This window comes from Aedes albopictus, chromosome 1, assembly GCF_035046485.1.
Source record: "Aedes albopictus strain Foshan chromosome 1, AalbF5, whole genome shotgun sequence".
In the NCBI taxonomy this organism is placed as follows: domain Eukaryota; kingdom Metazoa; phylum Arthropoda; class Insecta; order Diptera; family Culicidae; genus Aedes; species Aedes albopictus.
Genome location: NC_085136.1, coordinates 240,958,324 through 240,974,948, shown reverse-complemented (window position 1 = coordinate 240,974,948; position 16,625 = coordinate 240,958,324). Strand labels below are relative to the sequence as shown.

At 41.7% G+C, this 16,625-nt stretch overlaps 1 protein-coding gene across 2 annotated transcripts in view; it reads left to right on the top strand.

Annotated features, from left to right (window-relative positions):
* LOC109419802 (prion-like-(Q/N-rich) domain-bearing protein 25) overlaps positions 1–16,335 on the top strand; it is a 104,753-nt gene extending 88,418 nt beyond the window's left edge. For both annotated transcript variants that reach the window (XM_062846512.1, XM_062846513.1), the window contains exons 7-8: positions 15,443–15,589; positions 15,660–16,335. In XM_062846512.1, the coding sequence (XP_062702496.1) occupies positions 15,443–15,589; positions 15,660–15,763 (251 nt within the window). In that variant the 3' untranslated portion in view covers positions 15,764–16,335. The remainder of the gene's footprint in view (positions 1–15,442; positions 15,590–15,659) is intronic.
* Positions 16,336–16,625: the final 290 nt, after the last annotated feature.

Below are 16,625 nucleotides of genomic sequence, written 5' to 3'. Positions count from 1 at the left end.
ATCCAACAGTGATGACACCACTACACATCTCAGGCTGTCGTGATAGCTCACCAAATTAGCTCAAACCTCTACAGATCCCTTGTGTGCATTTTTGAAAAGCAGCACGCGATTCTTGAGGTTATCATCTTTGTACACATTTGGTGTCGAAATCGTGATGTGAGAAAACGATGTACAGAGCTCGAACTTCCTGGCAAATCTTGGAATTCCAAGCAGATTTATCCATGAACATAAACTTCAATCTTCCTTGGGCACTTCCTCATGGCATGGTTAATAACATCTGTGCACATCACACATAATGGTTATGGAGACATTAACATTTTTCGCGACTGTCGTACCTGACCACGCTTAATTTTCAGCGTGTTTGTGCAAGATTTTTTTCCTTCACTTGTCTTCAATCTGAAATAACTTTTCACTCGTAGCAAGAAAATCGATGAAATTTTCACCATCAATAGAGGACTTGTTTATGATCAGACTGCTGTAAAAAAATATGATTATGATCATTGAGAGCGTCACAATAAATTATCCTTTGCGTCCGGATTCTAACTGGACAATGCTTTATTTGTCATGTCTAATGGGACCTTAATAGTGGGAAGTGCAGCATTTAATAGTGCATGCTTATAGATTCGAAGCTAACGTGTGATCAAGACGAAATCGACAAAAACTGACTACTTCGACTTTGACTAACGTTCTAACGTATACTATTTATGACAAATTAGAATTACATTTTTCAACTGAGTATATTAAAGGTTTTCTTTTATTTGGACTCATTTGGACAGATGTTGATAGTGCTAGGAATGTGGATGAAAACAACTTTCAAAGATAATAAAAACAGTACTAAAATGAGGATCAACAAAAATGGACATAAATTATAGGCCACACATAAATTTGAACAATAACAAGCCTTGACATGACAAAAAAAAAACAACAAATACGAAATCGACCATATGACAAAACCGAAACTTTCACACCTTCTACCGTCAGTACGCAACAGTGTCTTACTGGACGACATGTTCCGTGCACGGCTGGTGAACTGCTTCTGAAGGATTACGTTCTCTATCCTATCCAAAGGCCTAGTGAACTGTCGTTGTCCGCGCAAACGCGAGACGATTGTGCGCACAGTGATAGGAGAGGTTTTTACGTCCGTCGGCGTGCCGCTAGGAACCTTAAAAAAAAATTGCAGAAGTGACGTCAGTGTCAAGTAAATATTACAATGACAGACAAGTTGATATATTCTCAAGGGGTTGGCCATTCAGCACACTTCGTTTGTGCCATTATTTTTGAGCGTGTGCCAATGTGTGCCAAAACTGTGCCGGATAATTTTCAGTGTGTGCCCAAGTGTGCCGAACGTGCCGAAGGTGTGCCGCACGTGCCCAGTGGTTTTTTTTCTTTGAATGTTTTTGCGCTAATGAAGCACCCTGTCAATTTTTGTCGAATGTTGTTGATCTGATTTGTGTTTACAAACAAAATCCAACCCAGCATACTTGATAAAAATGTAAATAAACGGTTTTTTTTTTCAATCGTGAGTATTTTGACAGGTTGATTCTATAGAGCAACGTTGGATTTTATTGTTGTGCCCATGTGTGCCGAATTGTGCCGGCATGTGTGCCGAGATGTGCCGGCATGTGTGCCGGGCACAATGTGCCGAGTGACCAACCCCTTGTATATTCTTCTCTTCTGGCTTCTTGCACATAACGTTTAGAAGACACAGTGGCTGCCATTCCTTTTCGCGGGTGTGCATACCTTGGGCTACCGAATCTGTTCAGGAATTAAAGCACCCATGACCAGACAGAAATTGCGTCATGTGGAAGTTAGCCTCCCCGTGTGCTCTGGTAACCTTATTCGACAAATTGGAAATTAGACGATGCCATTGGCAGCGTTGTCCTCCTGTGCTGCCACTTGGATAGTGCGCTGACTCACACTACCTTCTGAAGCCTCTTGCGTCTCGGTCTCTGTAGCATTCACTATCTCGCAATCGACACGCGCAGCGCCATAATACCTCTTGCTGCTCTGTAGGACAAGCTTCGTTCCTACTCTTTCATCGTTATTACTGGCCATCTCCATGAGCTCCATCTCCATCTCCTTCTAGCAATCTAGGAGATCAGCAATTGTATCCCTCACTTCTAGTTCATTGTACTCCAGAAAACCAGGGCTTTAGAAAGTTACATCCATGATGGACTGTCGGCCTTCTCTACGGTAGTTGCTGGCATTACCTTCGTAATCGATGTTCACGTTCATGGTAGGGTAAATCGGGGTAGTTTGGCCACCCTAAGTAAAAGTCGTTTTAACATGCAGAAAACAACGATAAATCTCTCGTGCATCGTATGATCATAATGATTCTGATAATACTGCGCAAGATACATGAAAATATTAAAGTCAATTCGTGTTTAAATGCCAAAAAAAGATTTTTGAAAAGAGTTTGATTTTTCGTCAATTTTAAACCGTCGGGGTAATTTGAGCACCTAATTTTCAATGAAGATTTTTTTCGCCTAATGTAACACAAACTTAATATGCACCGATAGACATTGAATTGTAGTGTGTCAACTTGATGTATACAGAAAATAAACTAATTTGAAAGCTATCTAATGTACATGAACAAAAGGAGTCTTACGTGGTGTTTTTATTCAGCCCTCTTCGGGGTAATTTGGCCAACGTTTTTCAATTTTATTTTTCTAATTTATTGTGGGCTTAAACTAAGTTATTCTACCGTTTCAATGGCTTCCATTTCAAACCAGTAGCAGAGCTGTAAGGTCGGCTTGTTGAAAATATTAGATTTTAGATGATTTTTATGTGGTGCTCAAATTGCCCGATTGGCCAAATTACCCCGACTACCCCATGATGAACTACCGCATGATGAACCATCCCCTACGGATGCTTTCAAACAAGTCATCGCATACTGTACTTCAAAAGGCCTTCCGCTAATTGTTGGCAGTGATGCTAATGCTCACCATATCATCTGGGACAGCTCAGACGTTAACCTGAGAGGCTCCAGTTTGAGCATAACTTAACATAGGCAACCGCCCAACCTTCATGGTATCTGCTAGAGAGGGAGTGTTAGGCATAACGCTTTGCTCTAACACAGCGTTTCTTAAACTATGGGTCGCGACCCACTGGTTTGTCGCGGGCTGATTTTTGGTGGTCGCGAAAGCTTTGGCGATATCATAATAAATGTACTGATTAACTTATACCAAACGATTCTTGTTAGCCATTTTCAAATTTACAAATACTCTCTTGGAGAATCATCAGAGTTATTTTTAGAAGTTTGGTTTCACCTTATTTATATTCAAACTTTTTGTATTGTTTGATATGATTCTGTAATATATCGGATATTGATACAACTTTCTGCGTTCTTAAATATGAGTTTCAATCAGAAGATTCTGATAATATTTTAGATTTTTTTTGTGTAAGTTTATAGAAATTGGTTCAAACTGTTGTTTGCAGCTAGTTTTTTTATTTATACGCCAAGTTTAGCAGTTAAAATTCGAAAAAAAAATTTGCAGTACCAAAAATTAAATAAATTTCTGCAAGAAACCAACGAACGTTTGGTAATCTCCACTGTAAAGTTTAAGTTTCAAGTCCAGAAATCACTATCCTATAAATGAACATAAAATGCTTAATTTTTTATCTTTCCATTTGAAGGATATTTTTAAAGCTCCTCGAAGCATTTCATTGCCATTGTATTTTCAACTACACTGTGCTATTTCTGTGTTCCTTTTTTCAATGTGTGATAGAATTCCGAAAATCTGCGGTGTTCTGCAATAAAAAAGACGCTGACACCGTGTACAGACTGAATAAAACTTAACACTAGACAAGGGTCACACGGACCATGCACCAGCGGATACGGAGTAGAAACTATTCTCAAGAAAAATGTCATCGCTCGGAGCTGAAGTCGAATCCTCATTCCGTAGCATGGTCAATGTGGGTGGACCGTAACCGTATGGCTAAGAGGCTCCACATTGAATTGGATCTGACTGATTAAATTTGAAACTTGCAAAAATATTTTAAAGATTCAACATAACATAACGTAGGTTTATCAAAACCTATGAACGCGGTTGAATGTATTCAAAAAGTCAACCCAAATTTTCTAAAATGACGTTTGTTATGAAAATATGTGCTGTTGGGTCGCCGAATCCAATAAAAATCAACAGTGGGTCGCAAGCTGAAAAAAAATGAGAACCCTGCTCTAACAGAATTAGTCACGAGCTGACAAATTGGCATGTGTCAGATGAAGAATCTTTATTTGACTGTCGCATCATCTTTTTTGAACATGTGAAAGTTACTTCGCAAACTTTGCGTTTCAGGAACCCCCGGTCAACAAACTGGGATCTTTTCACTGATTTGGTTGCGGCCAAATTTCATGGATACTCACCATCCATTCACACTCCAAGTGATTTAGATGATGCTGTTGGAACTACAACGGCCTTCATCATGAAAGCTTTTGAAGAAGCTTGCCCTCTGCGGTCTGTGAAGACCACAAGAGGAACCCCTTGGTGGAACTCTGATCCGGCGAAACTCAGGAAACAATGTAGAAAGAGTTGGAACAGACGACGTTCAGCTGGATCGGAGGCTTTCAGGTCGGCTCGCAAGGCCTACCAGAAAGCTCTTCGGTCTGCTGAACGATCCGGCTGGAAAAACCTTTGTACAAATGTTTCCAGTTTGAGTGAAGCCAGTCGATTGAACAAAATCCTTGCAAAATCTAAGGATTTTCAAGTGAACGAACTTCGTTTGCCAAATGGTGATTTCTCTGCCTCTGATGAGGAAGTTTTAGAATGTTTATTCAGTACACACTTCCCCGGATGTGTGGATACTACATCATCGGATGAACCTGATGTCTTTTCTTGTAGTTATGATTCTTTAGCTTCGGCTCGGAGTATCTTAACTTTAGAATCGATTGAATGGGCACTAAATAGCTTTGCTCCTTTCAAATATCCTGGGGCAGATGGGATTTATCCTATTTTGCTTCAGAAGGGATTTGATTATTTCAAACGTGTTTTGAAAAAAAAAACTACTTGTTTGCAGTTATGCTGCAGGGTATATTCCCAAATCTTGTCGGAATATTACTGTAAAGTTTATTCCGAAAGTGGGTCGTGCGTCGTATGAAGAAGCAAAGAGTTTCAGACCAATCAGTTTGACTTCTTTATTTCTGAAATGCAGTGTTTGGACGAAAAAGTGATCAGTGAACCACTCGGCAGTTTTTCTTCCCTTCTGTTGGTTCTGTTTCAATTACCAAGCGGTGTATGTTCTCTCGTCGAGTCGCATGGTTCACGAAGGAACACAAAGAGGATACTCCGATATAAACAAGCTGCGGCGATGAGCGGGCATCGCTAAGTGTAACACTTACCGATGATCGCTCATCGTTGGCTTGGGGCAACTGTGAATAATCGTTATTTTCATCAGTATTTAATGCGTTTTCGCTTTAAAAACGGGAAATACTATTTAATTTAACTGTATTCATGACGTTGCAGGTTGTGTAGTCACAATAATATGGCAATAAAATATTCTTACCGAATGCATCGCTTTCATTAGCGTCATCGAGCATCTTCTCTCTTGATTGCGCTCTCGTATCGAACCGGGCAAGAGAATGAACAGCATTTCGGGGAGCGTTCCCGAGCATGTTGGTTCATGAAATGTTACATTCGCGAATGTATCACTTACTGAGCATGGACTATTCAGTGGTTCGCGATAAAAATCCACACACTGCTGAAATGCTTAGAACGCATTGTCGATCATCACATCCGTGATGTTCATCTGGCCAGTGTGCCTCTTCATGTGAACCAACATGCTTACCAATCTGGAAAGTCCACTGTGACGCTTTTACACACAGTGGTTTACGATATCGAGAAGGCATTCGCTCAAAAGCAATTCTACTTGGGGGTTTTCTTAGATATCGAGGGTGCCTTCGACAACGTGCCTTTCGATGCCATATTGGAAGCCACACGGGGTCATGGTATATCTCCAATGATTTCCAATTGGATTCACCAAATGCTCAAAAACCGACATCTCTTCTCGACATTGCGTCAAGCGGTGATTAGGAAATTAAGTGTTTGTGGATGCCCCCAAAGAGGAGTCTTGTCACCGCTTTTGTGGAATCTCGTAGGAGATACGCTATTGAGGCCACTCAATAATAGCGGTTTTCCTACCTATAGTTTTGCTGACGACTGCCTAACATTGCTAGGTTCGACCTGATGCAAAATGCTCTTCAGGTAGTTGAGGGTTGGTGTCGCCAATATGGCCTTTCGGTAAATCTGAGTAAAACATCTATTGTTCTTTTCACGGAAAAGCGAAACCGTAATGGTGTTCAACCTTTACGTCTCTTTGATTCTGAAATCAATGTGACTGAACAGGTAAAGTACGTTGGAGTCATTCTTGATTCCAAGCTTTCCTGGACACCTCATATTGAGTTCAGAATCTAGAAAGCTTGTATGGCCTTCGGGCAATGACGGTGAACCTTTGGTACAACTTGGGGACTAAAACCCAAGTATATCAAATGGATTTACACAACTGTTGTTCGTTCAATATTGGCTTATGGATGTCTTGTGTGGTGGCAAAAGGGCGAAGTGAGAACGGTCCAATCAAAATTACGCCATCTCCAAAGGATGTGATTAATGGCGATGTCTGGAGCGTTCTCTTCAACACCCACGGCAGCGCTCGAAATTCTCTTTGGCGTTGCCCCACTACACATTTATTTCAAACAAGAAGCACTTTCTTGCACTTACCGCCTAATGGGTACTCGGTTTACTAGAGGAAACTCTCGTAAACCGCAGTTCAACACACACTTCGTTGATTCCACTTTTGGTGAATTGGGACAAAATTATCCTTGCTCCAAGTGATCTTACAATTGCTTGCAATTTACCATCTTCCACGAAATTCCCTTCCCGGGAAGGCCGTTTATGCCAGCGCTTCAAGAAGACTGCTTCCTCTTGGGTTTATTAGTAGATTAAACCGCTCAAGTGTTGAAATTGCCGGCTTTGACAACTGGTCCTCGATCAGTTAACCCAGTTAGAAAAAAAACATCAACTTCGGTCATGTTTACCGAAATATCAACCGTTGAGTTTGTTTCACTGAAAAAAACGATAAATGTAGCGACTTTTACCAAACTTCGTTAGAGTTTGACAGATAAACGATAACATTTTACCGAAGTTTCGTGTTTTTTTACAGAATTTCGTTGAAAGCCCGTTACCGAACGCTCAGCAGTTGAGATTTCGGTAAAAATTATCGAACGCGACTAGCTGTGAACTCCTCTGTCACCTTGTCCAACATCTCATTGAACTGCTCTTGGGGATGCGTAGCCGCTACAAATAAAAGTTCCGTTAGTTTTAACAATCACGACTACTGTTACTGTCTTAAGGAGTGTATCGTAAAGTAGTTGAAAATGTTTACAATAGCCTCAAAAATAGTTTAATACAACTTTTAAGTAATTTTATTTTTGGAGATACTGTATAAATCCTTCAAAAAAGAAATGGCTTTTATGATTTTCTAAAAACGTTCTTTTAACTGGGTTTTTAACCTAGATTACTGAACACATGTTTTTAAATTTTTGCACACCTTCTTAAAAATTGAAATTGCGAAAAAAGTTCGATAATGTTCGAAAATGGTTAATTTTTTTGTGCAAATATAATAAGCTCCAGGATCGTCATGATATGGGCAAATTATTTTTTTTCAAGAAAAATCTCCACTGCATTTAAGCGCATTTCTTAAAAATGAAAAAGTGCCATTTTTGAGGAACCCCTTTTTTCTATGCTCTTCCAAATCATGTTTACGTAAATAAAAAATACATAAAATAAAAATTCGCATTTTTTCAAATTGGGTATCTTTTTTATTTTATGAACGAGTAAGTTAGAGCAAAAAATGGAATTTTATAACTTTTCAAGATAAGAAAAACAGAGCTTCAAAGTTTGACCAAAAAATAGGCGTTTTTTATAATGGACCATTTTGTAGATATAGGAGATTTTTCTATCGAAAATACACTGAAACCTCCATTTAAGTCGATGCATGGCTGATCGAAAATAATTTTTACCGTACAGGTAATGAATAAATTATACAGTTTTATATTTTTTGACAAATCTCCTTTGTCATGCGAAGTGTTAAAAAATATAAAAGTCTATAGTTTTGTCATTGCCTGTACGGTAAAAATTATTTTCGATCAGCCATGCATCGACTTAAATGGAGGTTTCAGTGTATGAGTTTTGAAAGTCGGCGTTGAATGATATGTTATGGGTACATAACTGTTAACAAGCATCAATATTTTCCAGATTTTTTATCGTACAAATTTTATTCACTACAGATTTTTGAAATGTTGAAAAATCCGAACAAAATTGCATTTTGTGCAGATTTTTAATGTGTGAGGTGTGTTCATTTAACCATATTTTCAATAATACTAAACATTTTCCAAATTTTTCCAAGCTATATTAAACTATATTGTGAAGATTTCATAGAAGAACCGAAATGGAAAGACCAACCCAGCTTCGAGATAGAGCATCCTGAACATTTTCAACTACTTTCCGATACACTCCTTAGCCTTAACTGCTATCCACACACTCAATCTTGAATTGCCTGTTCAGCACTTTTTTGACGAAAATAGAACAGCAGCATTATTTCGGTAGCTTCGGTAATCGATTTTACTGAGGCTCAGTACACCAACTGTCAAAACCTGGTGCAAAAGGTAAACAAAGCAGTAAAGCTGTATACAGCTGTTCTATTTTCGTCAAAAATTCACCGAACACGGTATTCCAAATTAAGTGTGCAGCTTCCATCTCCGGGAGGAATTCGATATGGCTCCAACATGATAGAAACATCACACTTTATTTCCGCAACGGCATGTTACAGCAGAAGTTATGCTTTATCACAGTGGTTGAGGTTGATTTGAAAAACCTCCACTAGGACATAGATGCACTCGCTTGTTTGAAGGCCTGACGTCTTCGGCCACCTTTCGAGTGATTGCTGTTCTCCGTGTTTGCGCAGATAAGGCATTTTGGAACTTCCTACAGTCTTCAGCCTTGTTACCTTCCTCTCCAGATCTTCTACATAGTTTGCTTCTGTCAGAGCTGGTTCGTGCCAGCTATGTCGAACTATGAACACTTGAAGCACACTTCCGGTTGCTCAGTGGACAGCCTACTGACCATCAGCCTACTTTATCGTATCAACTCTTAGTGCCTTCCCGAGCAAAGGCGGATAACAAAGTGATATCACTTTGATAATAAACTGTGTTATCGGTGTTATCATTTTGTTATTTTTGTTATCATCTTTTTCAGTTGATGATAACCAGATGATAACAAATTTAGTTATCGATAATTTTGGTCTATCGCGATAACATAAAAATACTAAATGATAACAAAATATGTTATCTGTTTCCAAACGCACATTTCAAAGCTTTCCCAAAACTGAGGGTCTGATGAACCTCGAATCTAAAAATAGATTCCGCTTCCCACCTACAATGAGACTGCAGTACGAAAGCGTAGCCTTTTATTACTCTCACTCTCAATGAGTCCCGTTGGTATAGGGGCTATCGGCTGCGACCGACAATCACTCGATCAGGGTTCGAGACCCGCCTGGGCGCAATAGTCGAAAACATTGGTTGTTGTAAGTTACAAGAAACTTTTTTCAATAGGTGACGATGTCGGTAAAGTAGATTTTTACTATTTTGGTCGATAAAATAGCTCTAAATGATAACTAATTGATAACAAAACCAGTTATCAGTCACATGTATTTTTTCATGTTGATAACTAAATGAAATGTTGAACAAAATATTGTATAACACAATTAGTTATCAACTTGAACTCAATGATAACTTAACTTCTTATCATTTTGGTATTCGAGAAGTAAATATGAGTTATCATTTTTGTTATGTTGGCTCTTAATTCAACCTAAATGATAACAAACTCAATTATCAAACGAATGATAACCAGGTAACAGAACTTGTTATCATTTTCTTATCCGCCTTTGCTCGGGTTGTTGGCTGCATCGATCGGTGGTATAATCGATGTCACCTTCGTACCAGATTGCCCGTTTATAATGCGGAAGGTCATCCGGGCTTCTCCTAGCTCGCACTGCTCCTCCATGACTAACCCAACTTTCTCCTTGACTTCGGGCCCTGACTTCGACTCTGTCGCCCCATAGCTTACTCGGTAAGCTCTTTATAGGAGGAACTAGGTACTGTCTTTTTTGTCCCGTTTTAGCTCGAGGATCATTTCCCCATTGCGGATGCGCTCAATTTTTTTAATTAGTCCACATTACCACCTGTGGCGACTTGCTCTGCGGGATATTTCCCACCAAGCTGTTTTCTTCTGCAGTTGTATTGGTGTCTTGACTTCTCGCTTCGTTCGACTGGTCTCACTGGTAGTCATGGTTGCTGAGAGCTTCTTATCAGCTTATTCATATTTTCTCATTATTCAACTGACAATACAAGAGCCCCCAATATCGCTTTGACGTGCTTATGCACGTTGCTTCTTTTGTCGACGTAGGTATTCGTGCAGTTCATCTATCAGTTTTTTGGATGCCTCTATCCTCGGTTGTTTTGGTACCTTCGAACATGCGGTGTATTGTTGCTGCTGCTGCTACTGTAGATGCTCCTTCTCATATATCTTTTGCAGCCGCTGGGTTTGCGATCATGGTGTTCTCTCCGACCCAGTTCTGACAAACGGATTTGTCGCACCTACTTCGTTGTTTGTTATATGATCTTCCATTCTTCAGCATATTAGCCTACTTGCCGTTTCGGCTGATGTCACCCTTCTTTACGCAGGAACCAGAATAGTACGGATATCAGCCCATCGTCGCCACCTGATCCATAATTCATAACTTGTCCGTAGTTCCTTTTTTTTCTTTTAATCCATGGGGGGATAAGCTGCCCAATAGGCACCTGAACAGGGAGGTCCAGGAAGTGTGGGATCGATGACCGTCATTTAGCCAGGACTACTCCTTCCTCAACCCACTGTACAATATTCTCATGGTCGCCAAACCCATGCTCTCCGGACCACTTGCTTTGGGGAGTCCCCAAAGGTAGCATGCTGGCGCTTAGCTAGTTTCCCGAGTGGTCCTAACCACTTCCTTTGTCCTCGGAAGGCAGGCAGGGTCGAAATCACGCCTGCTTGCACACATAACGATATGCCGACATGGGGTACCTGACCCGATCTTGCCGGGGACCCCTTTCCAACCACGGGCACTGATTCAACCCAGTAGACCGACGCCGTTGCTGGGGCAGCCGCGTAGTTGCCGGCTATGAATAGGATTACTAACCCCAATTCAAGATGTCAAGCGACCCGTGCCGAGGAATGAGTGATCGAGAGGGTGAAAAAGATGCTCTATCGTTAACTGAGCCTGTTGGGTACCTGGGCTGGGCACCCCCACAGTAGTAGCGAGGCTAATCCCTTCACAAGAAGTGGGTTGGCGAGGTCTCCGTTTAGCGGGAAGCTACGCACGCATCCCACCTAGCCTGCCGCTGGAGATACTGGACGAAACGTGGTTGATGAGGGCCATCAACCAAAAGAGAGAAGGACTGCCCGCGATCCAAGTGGCTGAGCAGCAGCTTGGCAAGATCATCAACTTTGCGTTCACGAAGTCCAACATAAATAAGAACGGCCCTGTTGCAACTTCGTCGATGGACGATGCCAAGTAGGATCACGTGAGACTTGTGAAGACTGCAGAAGCGGCAGAATCGGTGAAAGTGAAGGTTACGAAGCCTATCCAGACGGAGGCCTTCGTTATCGCAGGAAGTCCAAAAGGTGCGGCGAATGCGACTGCTCGTGATAAGCACTCGCAGAAGCGGGCGAGGCAGCCGTCAGGTGAGGAGTTGTGTGGTGTTCCACAAGGCTAGGAAGATACTAATCCTGAAGGTCGGCAATAATGCCAGGCGTCCTAGAAAGCTGGGAATGGTGGACCTGTCCCGGATGGAACAGAACAGTGGGTTGTGTTGTGACCGTTGTTAGGCCCTCAGCAATCACAGAGTAGGGCGAACCAAAGAGGAGGGCCCCCTTGGACGAAGGTCGAGCGCAAGAAAATGAAAAAGAATAAGTCACATGTCGAGGAAGTCAGGGACGTCAAACCAAGGCGTAAAACAATAGGTGCAAAGCGTGAGAAAGGCGACGCGCTCGTCATCAAGACCGAACAGTCTAAGCACGTATTAGACGTATTGAAGGCAATGCAAAGCGACGCCAAGCTCGTGGGTCTGGGAGCCGACGTGCGCATTATCAGACGTAGGTACTCGATAAGCGAGATGATCCTAGAGTTGAAGCGCGATGAGGAATGGCGGAAGTTTGGCGGAAGAGGTCTTTAGCAAAGAGGTAGAGGTGAGGACTCTTCTTGGGCTCTTACAAAGGTGACTCTGAAGGTGAAAAACCTAAACGACGTCACCGAAGTGCAAGAGTTTGTCACGACACTGCGTCAACAGTGCGACGTAAAAAAAGTCAGTTAAAGTAGGTAGGCTGGTGCGTATGTCATTTGGCATTCCACGAGCCACCGGAAGTTTGCTTCAGGTGTCTGGAACCAGGACACAAGTCATGGGACTGCAAAGGTCCTGACAGGAGGAAACTGTGTAGGAGATGTGGCGCCGAAGGCCATAAGGCACACGGTTGTACAACAGGCATGCAATGGGTGGTCCAAGGTGCCCGGCCTTCAAGAAAGCCACAGTGAACAAATCACAGTGCAGGTAACGCAGCTGATCCTGGACCACTGTGACGCGGCTCAGCAACTGCTTTATCAGGCGGTTTCTGAATAGGGGATAGCGGACGGATATCGCCATCATAGCGGACCCATACCGAGTACTCGTCGGCAACGGCAATTAGATCGGGGATGGGTCCACAAAAATGGCGGTGATATGGACGACGGGTAAATATCCCATCCAGGAGTTAGTGCCTACTACCTATGAGGGCTTCGTGGTCGCCGAAGTAAACGGGGTCTTTTTCTGTAGTAGCTGTTATGCGCAGCGGCCAATCGAGCAGTTCACGCAGATGGTGGACTGTATGACGACCGTGCTAACAGGGCGAAGGTCGGTTGTAATAGCGGGTGACTTCTATGTCTGGACCGTGGAATGGGGAAGCCGTTTTACGAATCAGCGGGATCAGGTCCTGCTAGGGGCACTGGACGTGCTAGATGTCGACCTGGCTAATGTCGGTACCTATAGTCGGAACGGAGCCGAGTCGATTATCGACGTTACTTTTTGTAGTCCTGGCCTATCTAGTAGTTCCAACTGGAGGGTAAACAATGGCTACACGCAGAGCGATCTAAAGACAGTATCGACTACAACAACAGCAGGCAGAGGGTAGAGGAAGAGGCGGCTAGGCCCTCGACATCATATTTCAACGACGAGGTATTAGAGAGGCGCCCCGCTGTGAACGAAACTTACTCGATTTAGGCGGTGAAGAGCTGGTAGCGGTGCTCTAGCGTGCATGCGATGCGACCACCCGAGCAGAGGAAAATATCAAAATAATAACAACGGAATCACAAAACCTGTTTTTATATCTCGGTTTGTTATTATTAACTTATTAAGTCATCACCGTTCCATAACATGTTCTGTTGGGCTATCTTATTTTGTTATTATCGTGCTCTTGGTATATTTTCTTTAAATTACATTTCAATAACATGTTTTGTTGCAGCACAAGTTCAGTTATTATTGTGTCATTGAGACTATACAAATATTTGATCAACATAACTAGCATCAACATATTACAACATAACTAGCTTTGCAATCAAAACTACACCATTCGAGATTTTTGTTGTTCACATCATTCCGTGAGGAACTGTAAGAGAAAATATTATTTTGTCGTCAGTTCCTCTTCTTTCTGACATTACGTTTTAACTGTGACAGAGCCAACTTATCAGCCTTTTGTTTTATAAGCACTTTGAAAAGTATACCCGTTTTTTGTCCCAGTTTCAGTTAGGTATGAATACGAATATAGAGAGTGTAATAGAGTGTTTGCCATTTTATGAAACATTTTGGATCAACTGGTGGAATTCAAGGACGAACAACACATTTTCGACAAAAATGTAAAAAAATAAGTCATCAAGAAGAAGAACTCTGTTGATTATTTTTAGACATTTTATTTTCATTGATTTCACTGCATCGAGCCCACTTAGATTTACTTGGATAAATGTGTCAATCAATGAGGTAATAATGTAAATTACTCTTATAAACAATGAACCACCTAATAAAGGGCTTCAAAACGTCGATAGTTTTCATCTTAAGTTGTTTGGAAAATAAACGAAAACTATTGTTGTAGTGTTTCTCTCTGTATTCGATAATAAATCGCTTGCGACAACAATTATTAGCGTCCCAATTATGAATGAAACATTTAACAATAGATCCTATTGTTGCGTATCCCATTGAATTCATATGGGACTTTGGAGGAGTTCCTATCCGCAACAGAAAAAAAAAACAAATTTTGTTTTCAGATTGTTATCAATAACTTATTCATATCAAAATTTGTTATTGAAATATTTGAAAAATTCGCTGTTATGAAGTTGTTATTGAAACTAACAAAACATGTTATTAAACAGGTCTTCCAGGAACATTTTTTTGTTATATTTTTTGTTATTTTGCCGCTTATGACAGACAAGTTCATAACAAGGTATGTTATGCCCATAACATGAAAATAACTCTTTCCGTTACTCAGTTATTTTTCCAAAATAACACATTCTATTATGCTGCTGGTATTCGCTTCTGCTCGGGCAGGCCTAGGTAAGTCAACACTATAAATGGGAGATCCCGGGTGGACGATTTCGGACCTGCGCTGCACCTGCCAACGGGCGGATGCAGCAAGCACGATCTGAGAAATAGCGGAACGAACGACGGATGGTGTTCACCGCTGCAAAAGCCGTGCTGAAGACAGAGATAAGGGCAAGCAAAAAGCCTACTTCCAGGGTCTCTGTCAGAGTGCCAATGCGAATCCGTGGGGTAATGCCTACAGACTCGTGATGGACAAGACGATAGATGTAATGGCTCCTATATAGCGATCAACAAAGATGTTGGAAGGGATCATCGAGGGGCTTTTTCCACGTCATATCCTAGTCCTTGGCGTCCTTTAGTGGGACAGTCGGGGAGTGGGGCTGGCGATAAGGACAGGGTCACCGATGTGGAACTTGCGGGGGTAGCAAACTCCCGTAGCGTAGGCAAGGCCCCAGATCTGGACGGAGTTCCGAACCTGGTCTTAAAAAGTAGCTATTGCAGAGGTTCCCGAAATGTTCAGGTCTGCTATGCAGGGATGCCTGGACGAGGGAGATTTCCCAGAGGTTTGGAAGCTGCAGAGCCTAGTCATATTGCCAAAGGCGGGGAATCCACCCGGATTTCCGTCGGCATATAGACCAATATTTTGATTGACACAGCGGGGAAGATGCTCGAATGGATCATCCTCAACAGAATTTTGAAGCACACCGAGGGTGAAAATGGTTCCACCTGTTTTAAAAGAATGAAACATTTAATTATGCTCAATAACCGTTGTTCAATTCACATTTTCAGGCTTGGACGAACGTTGCAACCTGGCCAGCGAATGCTTCGTAGAAGATCAAGCAGACAACGTGGAATGCCGCAACTCGTCGTGTCAGTGCAAGTTTGATTACTCACCGGACGTGGAACGACAGCGTTGCGTTCGACCAAGTGGCAAAAGTAAGAGAAATCCCTTTAAAATTAATCAAAATATAAACTAACTCGAACTCTTCTCAATCACCCCCTACAGGCTCTTCCGATCGACCGAGTGCACTGAAGGTAATCACCCTACTGTTGACCAGTGCAGCGGTCCTGATTACGGGTTCGGCTCTGCGGGACGCCTACTACGCGTAGTGGCCACCGAGACCGAGCCGCTTTTCTAAACTATAGTGCAGTTACATCAATACTACATACAAACAACGCAACGTAACGGTGGCAAATCAAAACATTGATAGCGCGCGCATCGCATCGGCCTCAGTGATTAAGATAGAACAACGCAGACAACAAACGGTTCCGCGCATTTGACGAATGACGGTGGAAATCAATCGAAAGCAATGGCGAGGGAAGATACAACAATAGTTGAGGAATTGATCAAAGTTCACATCTTAAACGAATCATGCTTCAGAAGAGTAAGTAAGCAGCAGTATCAGAAGATATCATTCGAAAGACATATCGAAGTGCTTCAGTGAACTATTTTATGAGCTAAGTTGGAAACCTTGTTGTAGTTAATGCTATTTCGCCCGCGTAGTTACAAGGAACAGGATATCTACGAGCAGAGTTTAGCAAACATCGAAATTGTTACATATGTATATTCTTACCTAGAGGGGCAGATGAGTATAATGAATCGTTATGATATTATTAATAAGTTAGAGCATACGAGATATTGTAGAGACATTTTACAAATAAAAGCAATAATTAATTAACAATTTAGGTTGCATTGATAGCATTAGTTTTGAAGAAATTCTTTTACTTTATTAAAACCAATCATTAGGACATCGCCAATTCCGGCTTATCGCTCAGCTGATTGGAAGCAATACGAGTAGCGGTACTCGTCGTACATGAAAGTGGGATAGTGTATTCACAAGCTCAGTTCCATTTCGAGTAAAGAATCAAGTAGATCATTTTGCGGAAACAATCTTGAAAGAAATGCAGCATCTCTGGGGTAAAAGTGCACTGTTTACTATTGCGTTAGTGACTATGTTTGGTACGGGTTCAT